At 43.4% G+C, this 13,537-nt stretch overlaps 1 protein-coding gene across 1 annotated transcript in view; it reads right to left on the bottom strand.

Annotated features, from left to right (window-relative positions):
- The window catches only part of LOC137431468 (complement C3), a 613,976-nt gene that overhangs the window by 206,682 nt on the left and 393,757 nt on the right, over nucleotides 1-13,537 (bottom strand). The window contains exons 31-32 of the mRNA XM_078782039.1: nucleotides 10,703-10,872; nucleotides 5,568-5,744 (exon numbers count right to left, since the gene is read on the bottom strand). Of these exons, the coding sequence (XP_078638165.1) occupies nucleotides 5,568-5,744; nucleotides 10,703-10,872 (347 nt within the window). The remainder of the gene's footprint in view (nucleotides 1-5,567; nucleotides 5,745-10,702; nucleotides 10,873-13,537) is intronic.

Below are 13,537 nucleotides of genomic sequence, written 5' to 3'. Positions count from 1 at the left end.
CAAGACGAAATCTGGCCAATTATCAGTGCTTCGGAGAATGTTGAAGATTTGATTTTCATGCACGATGGCGCTCCTCCACATTTTGCTATTGTTGTTCGTGAATGGCTGAATGCCCACTTCCCTGGGAGATGGATGGGTCGTCGTGGTCCGTATGAGTGGCCAGCCAGGAGCCCTGACTTAACACCATGTGACTTTTTTCTTTGGGGTTGGGTAAAAGAGCAAGTCTACTGTACCAAACCAACGACTTTGGAAGAACTTGAAGGGCGAATACGAGAAGTTATGTCTTCCATCCCACAAGAGTTCCTGGTGAAATCAGTTGACGCGGTTCCCGGGCGGCTTGAGAAGCTGGTGGCGAATTCTGGTGCCCATATCGAATTTTAAATAAAACTTCATGCTATACGCTTTCTTCTTATATCCATTTCTTGTAAAAATTATAGTTAAGAAATCAATTATAAGTATTTTAAAATAGGGAGTTACTTTTCAATCACCCTGTATATATATATATATATATATATATCTATATATATAAAGTAGAGTTGGCCTCTGTGTCTGTATCCTGATCTATCTATGATCTCTAAGATCTCGAGAACCCGTGGACGGATTTGCGAGCGGAAAGTACTGTTCGACTCGGGATGGTCCCAGGAATGTCACGGAGACATAAACATTTAAAAAATTTCGGGTTTTAAAATTAGCGTATTATTAGCACTAGCAGAAGAGAGAGGGATTCGAAGGGAGGGAGCGCAGCGCTTCTAGCGCTTCTGACTACAGCACACCTTAAAATTAAAAAAACTTCGGGTCTACAATCTCTAAGATCTCGAGAACCCGTGGACGGATTTGCGAGCGGAAAGTACTGTTCGACTCGGGATGGTCCCAGGAATGTCACGGAGACATAAACATTTATAATCACTTGCTAGCGAATAAATAATAACGCATAAATACCTTTCAGCAGCGCGTAAAATAATCTTTCGTTTCAAGTCACTCTCACAAATAGCTTTCCGGAAATGACGGGTCGAAGTGGTCGAGCTGTTAGCATGACGCCTTATCTTTTCAGAGTCCGGGGTTCGAATCACCCCTCTGACATTTATTTTTCGCTTTTATCACGTCCTTTCCCGCACAATTTTTGGACAGATCCCGTTGAGTGTTTTATTAAAGTTATTGTTTTGTCATTTTCTTATTGTTTTCATGTTTATTTGGCTTGAAACAAAAAAATTATGCCGCCGTTAGGCGTTATGACATCCGATCATAATGCAGCTAATTAGCTTCTAAAAACCAAGAGTCTGCCGTCTATCTATATATATAAAGTAGAGTTGGCCTCTGTGTCTGTATCCTGATCTATCTATGATCTCTAAGATCTCGAGAACCCGTGGACGGATTTGCGAGCGGAAAGTACTGTTCGACTCGGGATGGTCCCAGGAATGTCACGGAGACATAAACATTTAAAAAATTTCGGGTTTTAAAAATTAGCGTATTATTAGCACTAGCAGAAGAGAGAGGGATTCGAAGGGAGGGAGCGCAGCGCTTCTAGCGCTTCTGACTACAGCACACCTTAAAATTAAAAAAACTTCGGGTTTTAAAATTAGTGTGTTACGCGTAATTAGCGCTAGCAGAAGAGGGAGGGAATCTAAGGGAGGGAGCGCAGTGCTCCCTCCAGCGCTTCTGTTAGCGTAATTAGCGTATTTCGGAACGTTAATTTTTCAACTTCATTATTCGGAATCAGTACGTCCCAGAGAACCTTCGTAACGTTAATTTTTCAACTTCATCCGATTGACATGGGACCAACGGCATGTGACAAAGAGTGAAACATACAGGCTACATTTATTTGACGACAATGAGTTCCGACTTCCGACCTCGGTGGGATGACAGGCTGAGTCAACCCCCCTGGTGTGAAGGGGGAGGAGGAGGGGAGGGGGGAAGAGAAGGGGAGGGGAACGAGGGGGAAGGGGATGGGAGGGGGGGAGGGGAGGGGGGAAGGGGGAGGGGGAGGGGGGAAGGGGGAGGGGAGGGGGGGGGGAGGGGAAAGGGGGGGGGAGGGGGAGGGGAGGGGCCCTTCTTCCCCTGGGCACCCCCGCACCCTTCCCTCCCCCCTTCCCCTCCCCCCCTCCCCCCCTCCCCCCTCCCCCCCATTCCCCTCCCCTCCTCTTCCCCCTCCCCTCCTCCTCCCCCGCTTCCCCTCCCCCCTCCCCCCCGTTCCCCTCCCCTCCTCTTCCCCCTCCCCTCCTCCTCCCACTCCCGTGCAAAGCCGGGTACCTCTGCTAGTATATATATATATATATATATATATATATATATATATATATATATATATACAGTGGAACCTCTAAATCCGAACGCCCCTCATCTCGAACTACTCTAATTCCGAACCGTAAATTCGAGAAAATTTTGTCCCTAATTCCGAATGTATTTCTATAACCGAACCGCCAACATAGCGTTAACGTCGTTCATATTTCCGCTGCGAGCGTCGTTAATATTTCCAGCCGTGAGCGTCGTTCATATTTCCCGCCGTTAGCGTCGTTCATATTCCCCGCGCATCTTCGCGCAGCATCACCCACGCATGCTCACGCATGCACAACCCGGAAGTCGCTTTGTTCCTTCAATTCGTCGGTTGTACGTACTAGTTCTGGCAGCATCTCTCGTGTGTTCGTCGCTAGTTTACCTCGTGTTTTCACCTTGATTTGTGCTTTTTTTCTTTGAAGATGACCCTTACCCATTCACCATGGCATCTAAGAAGAGCAGTGAAGGCAATAAGAATAAGAGGAAGGCGGTGAGAGCGACAATTGAGGTGAGAGAAACAACTTATCGCTAAGCATGAGGGCGGTATGCGTGTGATGGATCTCGCTGCTATTTAGGGCATTTACTCATCTTTAGGGCATTTACTCATCTTATTTTACCTTGAATCATGTGTATTTGCAGTTAACAGTGTCTTGATAATGGGTTTTTGGGTCCAGGAACGGATTAATTCACTTTCCATTATTTCTTATGAGGAAAATAGTTTCTAATTCCGAACTTTTCCCATACGAACTGCCGCTGGAACGAATTAAATTCGGATTTAGAGGTTCCACTGTATATATATATATATATATATTGTTACATTTGTGGGTAGGGATGAAATACCTTAGGAAAGATCAGATGGATTAGTTCAGCATGGACTGCGTGACATGTAGAAAGCCATTTCGATGTACGTAAGCAGGGTAAACGTTGAGGTTAAGAGTGTTTACATGTCACCACACGGAGGGTGGTTTTTGTGTTAGTTAGATAGGGCATAAGATTAATAATCCCCAGTATGTAATTGCCTCCTGTGATGTGTCCCTCCGGTTTTATTTCATAAAAAAGGGCAGCTATTACAACCACAAGAACACCAAGTGCTCCAGTCACCCCCAACACCGTCATGCCAACAGAGACCCGAACATTTGCCAATCGGCAAGTAAACACCGCCCAGCAGAACATTCCCGAACAGCGGCTAGACTCCACCTCCAAGGACCGTAACTGGCAGGCCACGCCGCGAGCTTTGTCATTGGACGTCACACCATGAAGTCGACTACCACTAACATTTTGTTTACAGGTTACATTATGGTACGATTCAACTCAACGATACAATAAATTTTCGAATTTCTACAAATATGCCCATTGGATGCAACCTTGGTGGTTGTAGTAATACAAACCAAGACGGGTTCATGGCAGACCAATGGCCGAAAGATCAGACGGTTGCCAGAAATTGGACGAGTTTTGTCTGAAATACCCGAGTATCGATTGGGCCAACAAAATGTTTGCTTTTGTGCTCGGAACATTTTACAGAGCACTGTTATGAAACAACAGAGATGGCTAGATATTATAGTTATCCACGACAATTGAGAGAGGATGCCACCCCAACAATTCAGCAGAAGAAACAGCTGTCGCTCGAAACTATAAGACCATCCAGCACCAATAATCCCTCCCCAATCCCCCATCAACCATCACCCCCACAATACCCACCACAATCCCACATCCCCTTTCCCAATCCTCCATCAACAATCCCCCAAAACGAACAATACCCACAACCACCTCACTCCTCTCCTACACCATTCCACCACAATCCCCATCCACCGGGGTGGGACATCAACATCAACACATCAACACACGGCACGATGCAGCACAACAGGGCACATCATGGTAACAGCACGACACACGGACATGGCACAACCACAAACACAAATGGTGTTCCGGGAAAGTATGAAACTAGACGATCCTGCAACATAACATACAGGACACCAGGTCAGCTAGCGAAGGTGGGACAAGGCATTCTGTGCCCATTTGGTCGGCGGTGTCAGAGTGTGCCTGGGAGGTGTCCGAGTGTGTATCAGCAATGTCTGAGTATTCCTGGGCGGTGTCCTTCCTGTCTCTTGCCATGTCCGTGCAGTGTCACGCCGTATTTCTTCCAGAATAACATAACTGATTTATCAATTTATACAAAATTCCTAATAAACCGTAAATTAAATGAAAAAAACGAAACCTACCAATCTGTAGTGAACATGCAACTGGCGTTTTCATCTTCACTATGAACACCATCTTCAACATAACAACGCCAACTTCACTAACACCCTGTTCGTCTGAATCGCTCCCACAAGGCTCGACACAATACGGCTCCACAATTCCCACGAAAGAGTTTCCATCACTAATTTTGTCTCCAATAGTTTCTTCACAATCCCACTGATTAGTTTTAACATACTGAGAACCTTTAGAGTTGCTGATGATGATGGATTCAGTATCAGAATCCGAGCTCGACGTGTACGGTTCTCAATGTAAAAACTGCCATTTGGATCAAGGTGAGTTCATCATGTGACATCACTGGCAAAATCAAAAAATCGACACTTTGTGATTGGCAAAAAAAATTCAACATTTTTTTCCCTTCAAATTAGACCGTCGATTAATGATTTTCAATGGTTTTCAGAAAAACAAATTGCGTTCGGGTTCCCCTTTAATATGATAGATATCTGACTGCAATACTCCATGATGGGGGCTGATGGGGAAAGACAATGTGCTCGTGCAGCAAGCAGGTCGTGCTGCCCCTGGTTCGTTTCAGACCTCACCACTTACTATATGTGTTATTGGCAAAGCAGATAACCATGAATCGTCACCTTCAGTGATTAGAAATGTGATGCACGACCCTGAAGAGTCATGTCATGCCTTTTAACTATATATCATACAAGCCACGATTTTGTCTGAATCTTGATATTCCCTAATGCTGAGAGTGCAAGTGGCAGATTTGATTGGTCCGGATGGTTGTAATATTTTGTCCAAGTACTGCTAAACTGGAGATGTTTGGAAGTGCCAACAAGGCGATTTTTGTTGTACAATGTTCAAGTATATAATCCAATTGTTATAAAATAAAACAAAACAATACACGTCTGTAGACAGACAGACAGAGTGAACTAATTGTTTAACCCCGCTTTTACGCTCCGCGTGCATGGTGACAATGTATATCCCATTACTCTATTTCAATACCAATTCTACCCCTTCCCCTCCTCCAAAAAAAACATTCTCACAGGTAGTACTTATATGCACAAATATAGAGGAGTAACAAAAGGCTTCACCTCGTTTCCCTTTATGCCAAGTGCATTTTTCTTATGAAGATCAAATATTTCAACAGTATGGATGTTCCGCTGCTCCGCATTTGTAAATCGATTGGTGACAGAAATGTGCAAATCCAGCTCTGGCTCTGCAGCTTCCTTTTCGTAGTCGTTCAATGCCTGCATTGCAGTGATTGTGTCCTGCAAACCCAACCACACCAATCAGACAAACAAAGAAACTAAAAATTTACAACCTAAGATGTTTTAGTAGCATTGACATGGCAACTATATGAAGTAGATTCAAGCATAGGCTGTTTGGTGTAACTTGCAAAAGTGGAAAAGAAAAAAAAACCCAAACTTAAAAAATAAACTAGAACTGCACTGAGTAGAGCGCATACCTCCGCCAAGCTCAACAGTTTATGATTTGTATCCCACTGATAGATCAGATCCGTATCCGGGCCGTGTTATATTTTGAGATATCGTGCTATATATCGTTTTTGGCCCCCATCTCTCAACGGTGAAGAACAACTTAAAAATTTAAAAAAAAACTCTTGTATCCGGATCCCGATTCGGATCTTCACCAAAGTCGAATATATTTATCCTCGTCACACACGCAACCTGTCCACCAAGTTTTGTCCGAATCTATCCATAACATTTTGAGATATCGTGCTATATATAGGTTTTCGCCCTATGACTCAATGGTGAAGAATCAACTGAAAATTAGCTGATCCGGATCCGGATTCAAATCTTCACCAAAATTGATGCAATTCTTCCTGGTCACACACCTAACCTATCCATAAAGTTTTGTCTGAATCCATCCACAACTTTTTGAGAAAAGGTCTTCGGGATTGCAGACCCCTAAAACCGTCGAAGACCCTTAAGACCCTTTATAACCCCAACATTCGTTGAGATTGCGTGCGCAACGCTAATATCGTTGAGACGAGACCCTTTATACCCCTAAAAGCCCCAAAACCCTACGACTCCAGAAGACCCATAGACCATGTAGATACTATAGATCCCATTATTACCCTTAGACCCTATAGACCCTATTAGACCTTCTGTCTGAGGGCCTTCTGCAGTAACACTTGAGTCACCAGTCATAATCAAAAGGACCCCCAGTGTTAAACTGCCTCAGTACGCCCCATTAATTAATTTTTTTGTCTTTTCTTCAGGTTCTGCTCATTTGGGTGGTAGCATAGCGAAAAGTCCCAATGGCATAGTGAAAAGGCCCATGTGGCAAAGAGAAAAACCCCACGTGGCAAAGTGAAAAGTCTCACATGGCCAAGAGAAAACAGTGTCCATGACAACAATTTCACATCCATTATAATCAAGTGGGCTTTTGGGGGGATTTTATTATTACCAAATCTCAGGGGATTAGGGGTCAAGTGGTTCTAAAGGGTCTAATGGTGTCTTAGGGTTCCAAAGGGTCTAATGAGGTCTTAAGGTTCAAAAGGGTCTAAAGGGTGTTAGGAGTCTAAGGGTTATAACGGGGGTATATATGGTCTGTATGGTCTACACTACAGGGTCTTAGGATTCTAAATGGTCTTGGGGGTCTAAAGGGTTTTGTGATTTTATAGCATCTCATGGTTCTAAAGGGTCTACAGGATCTTAGGGGTCCTGTGGTCCTAAAAAGCCAAAAAATAATATTGTAACAAAAATGTAACCCATTAGACCCCTTTGGAACCCAAAGACCCTGTTAGACCCTTTGGAATCCTAAGACCCCATTACACCCTTTGGAACCCTAAGACCCCAGACCCAGTTAGACCCCTAAGACCCTGTAACCATATAGACAATTATAGACCCCATTAGACCCTTTATAGACCCCATTAGACCCTTTATAACCCTTCAACCTCTAAGCCCCTAAAGACCCATAAGACCCTGCAGACCATTTTTAGCTTTAAGACCCTTTTTAGCTTTAAGACCCTTTTTAGCTTTAAGACCCTTTTTAGCTTTAAGATCCTTTCAACACTTTAGATGGCACCATTAGACACCTTCATGGTTTTGGACCTTTTCCACCCTTTATACCCCTTTTTAGACCCTTTAGTCATCACATACCCTTTAGATCATTACACCCATTAAGTTACTTGACTCCCTTTCACTCCCTTAAACTTCAACACCCTTTAGCCCCTTACACCCTTCAGACCCTTCATACATGTGAGACATCTTTATACCCTTTTAGACTGCATGGACCCCTCACCAATTGGAGCTTTAGACCCTTTAGATCTGGGGTGGGGAACCTCCGGCCTCCGGGCCGTATACGGCCCGCGAGACCGTTTGATCCGGCCCGCGAGACCGTTTGATCCGGCCCGCGAGGCAATTCATCTATCTATAACAAAAAAAAAAAATTTTTTTTTTTTTTTTTGTATACAAGATCGAGGCTCGTGAAAGAGCGAACATTAATCACACAGAAAGACAAACCGACACATAAAACATATAACATCGGGAGCAGTAGACAAGATGGGGAGAGAGGGGGAAGGACACAAACACAACATTTGAGAGCAGGGACCGAGAGACATGGAGACATCGAGAGATCTGTGAGAGGGAAAGGGCGTTGGGGGGGGGGGGCATGGGAAGGGGGGGCATGGGAAGGGGGGTGGGAGAGGTATAAAACATATGGACACTGCCAGGACTTCCAGGAAAGAAGTTGGAATTTCAAACAAGGTGGATCTGGGGTGAATTAGCGGGGGTAGAAAAGATCAAGGTTTTGGATGGGGGAAGATAAGAGATGGTGGTGAACAGCTGTTTTAAAGACCTGGAGGGAGGAGTGGGATTGAAGGGAGTGGGGGAGTTTGTTCCAGAGGCGGGAGAAAAGAGGAATGAAAGAGTGAAGGTGAGCAGAGAGCCGAGATTTCGGCAGTTTAACCATCAGAGGGTTGCTGGCAGATCTTGTGCGACCTGTAGGAATATTTGGGGGACAGAGCACAGAGAGAGCTGGGGGTGCAAGGCCGGAGAGGAGTCGGAAGAAGACAGAAAGACCACCTACCTGCCTGCGGTGAGTGAATGAAAGGCCCTCAGAGATAGCTTCATCGCGGGAGATTCCAATAATTCTGAAAGCTTTGGTTTCAACAGCGTGAAGCCGAGCTAGGTGTGAGGCAGGAGCACCGGCCCATAGGGGAGAACAGTATTCCATTGAGCTGCGGATGAAAGCCTTGTATGTGGTGAGGAGCTCAGGTGTGCCGAGGAAGGACTTCGCACGACGGAGGATGCCCAGTCGGCGACTGGCTTTGGAGGCCAGCTTGGAAATGTGGTTTTCCCAAGAAAGATCATGGCAGATAGTGAGACCCAAAAGCTTGAGCGACAGAACTTCTTGGAGAGGATTGTTGAGAAAGTAGATGGGAGGGTTGTCCAGTCGATCTTTTCGGAGAGACATAGTAAGAGTGTGAGATTTGTCCTCCCTTTGCTCGAGTTCTACAAACTGTATGTACGTGCTGAGGATTTTCCCATTCTGAGGAGACATGCACTGAAGTTTGCATCACTGTTTGGGACGACCTACAGCTGTGAGCAGTTCTTTTCAAAACTGACTCTTGCAAAGACTCGGTTTCGCTCAAGACTGACTGACCCAAACCTGCAAAACCAGCTGCGAGTAGCATCATCATCACTACCACCTGACACCAAACGCCTCGCCAAAGAGAAACAGTTCCAGCCATCGCATTAGGTGAGTCCGATATATGTATTCAATAATTTAGCGTGGCCCTCGAAGGATGTTCTAAAAATCGAAATGGCCCTCGACAGGAAAAAGGTTCCCCACCCCTGCTTTAGATCATACAGACATTTTAGACCCTGTAGATCATGTCCACATTTTCGACACTTTAGATCCCTTTAGACCCCTTTAGGCTTGGACATTTACATGTCCAACACCCTAACTACTATTGGAACTTACCCTTTAGACTATCCAGAACCTTCTAGACACACAACACCCAAACATCTATCGTCTTCTTGCAAAACACAGACTGTACTTGTATTCAGCAAGCAATGTACAAACTTTACCCAGCCATAGGATGGGTACTCTGTTAGTAATGATAATGATGATAATAATAATTAAGATACATGTCAACAATGGCAATGATAACGATGATATTAATGATGATAACGACGCATGGTAACAATGGTACGCGAGTACGTCTATCAATTATGTACCATTGGAACGTGAGTACAGCACGTCTATTAATTATGTTCTATTGAAACGTGAGTATATCCATCAATTGCATACTAATGCAATGTGAGTAGGTCTATTAATTATGTACTAATTAAATGTGAATAATACGTCAATTAATTCCATTTATTTGGAACATGAGCATGTCTATTAATTATGTACTAGTGAAATGTGAGTACATTTATTAATTATGTACTGTTTCAACGTGAGTTGCATGAAGGCAGTGCTAAAGTTTATGAGGGCCTTGACCACACAAAGTGTGTCAGTTTGTTTTGGAGTCTTTGGGAGTTGGAGACCCAGTGTGGTCATTGGAGTTGCAGTTGCAGTTACAGTTGGAGCCGGACCTTTCGAGAGGCACCATCCCTCTCTTCATCGCCATACCTCTCCTCATTGCTATTCTCCAGCCCTGGCCGCACCCGCTCTGTGCAGCATTAGCTTGCACAGGCCATACCGGGCCCAAAACCAGCTTGTGTCTTGCTCAAATCCTCACTCTTTCCCCATTGTTGTGCGAGCACCGGTATTTATATTTGGTGCCATCGTGGGTTATTTCTTTTCATTATACATAAGTGCATGTGCCTCCCTTCTCGTTTGTCCTTCGAGCATCTGGTCTGATGTTTATTTATAATAGCATCTCGTCTGCCCTTATCCCCATATTCCTTTCACTAAACCCCATTTTAACTGAGACTTTTCCCACCTTTAGCTTCCCTTGCATTGCTCCTCAATGTACGGCCATGGATTGGGGTGATCCTTGGTGTTTTGTAAATGGTAAAGAAGAGTTAAGTTAATGCTCCTGGTGCGATGGGGTGACGTTAGTCAGACTCGTCAGGCGACAATATTTGCCGATTCAGTGTAGTATTGGCATTTTGTTATCTTTATTTATTTATTTATTTATTTATTTATTTATTTTATTTTTTTGTTATCTTACTTCCCTGGAAAAAAATTGAAGTTAAGATAAAAAAACATTTCAGATACAAAAGATTTTCTGGAACAAATGAATGAATCAAACCTGGGTGCTGAAGAATCCACCTGCATATTGGCGTTTAACTGCAAGCCAGGACGCAATCTTTCTGGAATTCTGAAAGTCTCTGGTGAGCACAGTATACATAAGGGCATAGGATGTGGCCTCTATGGATCCAGCAGCCATTTTGCCATCAACAGCCCAGTAAACAAACTCTTCTGCTCACGCAAACAGGAGGGGGAAAGAATAATTTAACCATTATTGAAAAATTCAATGAGATGTGAAATTACTCAGATGAAACAAAGATATGCTCTGAAGAACGTAAAAGGAGGACGAGGGGGGAGCCCTTCTAGAAAGAGGAGATGCACTCTGAAAAGTCAGGTGCTTATAAGAAAGGTGAACAAGTAGTATGAGTGACTTATGAGTAATTATGTGCTTCCTTGTGGAACAGGAGGACCTTCTCATATTATTTGGCTTGAATAAAGTTTTAATTTGTTCATTAAATTAAATATTAATGACTTTCACAAGGTGAAGATGTTATCGACCATTTCTGTCCCCTTTTCAAATCCTAATAATGTTGCCAGAATTATTCATTACTTGCATGCCTCAAACTGGTTACTGGCCCATTAGTCTTCTCCGTGTGATTTGTAAGATATTTGAATGCCTTATCAATCATAAGATTCTTAGTCACCTTGAGGACAATGAGCTTCTTGCTGGCTGTCAGTATAGCTTTCGCCATTCCAAGTCGTCGGCTCTCCTTAATTACTGATCAATTGAACAAAGCCTTATATATTTTAGGGGAGAGACCCATTTACAGTCACGTGAAAAAATAAGTACACCCCATGTAAAGTTTCGATGTTTTCAACATATTTCAACATACAGCTATTTGATCTTCATTTCAACAATATTGATAGATAAAGGTGATATAATACAACAAATATCATGAAACATTTACATTTTGTAGTCCATTGTATAATTTAAATAAACATAAATGCAAATTTCGCATGTGGAAAAAGTAAGTACACCCCTACAATCCTACATTTATCACTACTTCAAATACCTAAAATTAGAATCAGGTGCACCAGCTCAGGTGCAAATGATTAGAACATCATTAGAGAGGATCTTGGAGGAACCTGTCTTATTTAAACCTCAGACATTTAGTTTGGTTTGCTCTTTGTTGTTGAAGTGTACGGTGTCACCATGCCGAGATCAAAAGAGCTCTCTGAGTCCTTCAGAAAGAAGGTTATAGATGCCTATGAGTCGGGGAAGGGATTTAAAAAGATCTCCAAACAATTTGAAATCAATCATTCGACTGTCTGGAAGATCATCTACAAGTGGAGAAGATTCCAAACAACTGCCAACTTGTTCAAGCCAGGCCGCCCCAGCAAGTTCAGCCCGAGAGCAGACCGCAAGATGCTGAAAGAAGTCTCTAAGAACCCCAGAATGTCATCACGGGACCTATAAGTAGCTCTTGCCACTGTTGATGTCAAAGTGCACGAGTCTGCCATTAGAAAGAGGCTGCACAAATTTGATCGACATGGGAGGTGTGCCAGGAGGAAACCTTTGCTGTCCAGAAAGAACATCAGGGCAAGACTAAAGTTTGCCAATGAACACCTAGGCAAAGACCAGCACTTCTGGAACAATGTGCTCTGGACAGATGAGTCAAAGGTAAAGCTATTTGGCCACAGTACCAGAAGACATGTTTGGGAAAACCAAAGACAGCATTTCACCACAAGAACCTGATACCAACAGCTGTAAAGCATGGTGGTGGAAATATTATGGTTTGGGGCAGCTTTGCTGCATCAGGGCCTGGGCAGCTCACCATCATAGAATCCACTATGAAGTCTTCATTGTACCAGAGGGTACGTGAGGATAATGTGAGACCATCTGTCGGAAAGTTGAAGCTCAACCGAAGGTAGACCTTGCAACATGACAATGACCCGAAACATACCAGTAAATCCACCAAGGAATGGCTGAAAAGAAAGAAATGGAGGGTTCTGGAATGGCCAAGTCAAAGCCCGGATCTAAATCCCATCGAGATATTGTGGGGGGATTTGAAACGAGCTGTGCATGCAAGAAACCCCTCAAACATCGCACAGGTGAAAGAATTCTGCATGGAGGAGTGGGCAAAAATTTCTCCCAGTCGATGTCAGAGACTGGTAGACAGTTATAAGAAACGCCTACTTGAGGTTGTTTCTGCCAAAGGGGGCAATACCACCTATTAGAGCCAAGGGTGTACTTACTTTTTCCACATGCGAAATTTGCATTTATGTTTATTTAAATTATACAATGGACTACAAAATGTAAATGTTTCATGATATTTGTTATATTATATCACCTTTATCTATCAATATTGTTGAAATGAAGATCAAATAGCTGTATGTTGAAATATGTTGAAAAAGTCGAAACTTTACATGGGGTGTACTTATTTTTTCACGTGACTGTAGTTGATTTGGATATTTATTGGTCCTACTCTTTTTCTGGAAAATATCAATGACTTCTCTGATAACGTTTCATCCCAGCTCACCATGTATGCTGATGATTCCACACTCTACTGTGCATCCCCTAATTCAAGTAGCACTTCCCTAAGTGAGGTTTGTGCCTCACGAAACAATGATTCGAACAACGTGTTGAAGTGGGATCACGATTGGCTGGTAACTTTCAATGCCAAGAAGACTAAATTGCTGTCGCTGCCTTGTTCCAGAGACAGGTCTTTCCCTCCTGTGCACATTGGTCCTTTGATTTTGCTGGAAGGTCGCCTACTTGGTCTTGATATCTCCCCTAATGTCAGCTGGGAGCAGTATGCAGGGTGTTTCAAAAAGATTGATACAACTTTGACTTCCTTCCATTTCTTTGTTTTTTTTTTATCTGTATCGTTTTCCT

The sequence above is a fragment of the Myxine glutinosa genome, chromosome 7, assembly GCF_964187855.1.
Source record: "Myxine glutinosa chromosome 7, kmMyxGlut1.1, whole genome shotgun sequence".
NCBI classification, from domain to species: Eukaryota; Metazoa; Chordata; class Myxini; order Myxiniformes; family Myxinidae; genus Myxine; species Myxine glutinosa.
Note: the sequence above shows the minus strand (reverse complement) of the source record. Positions and strands in the feature narration are given on the sequence as shown.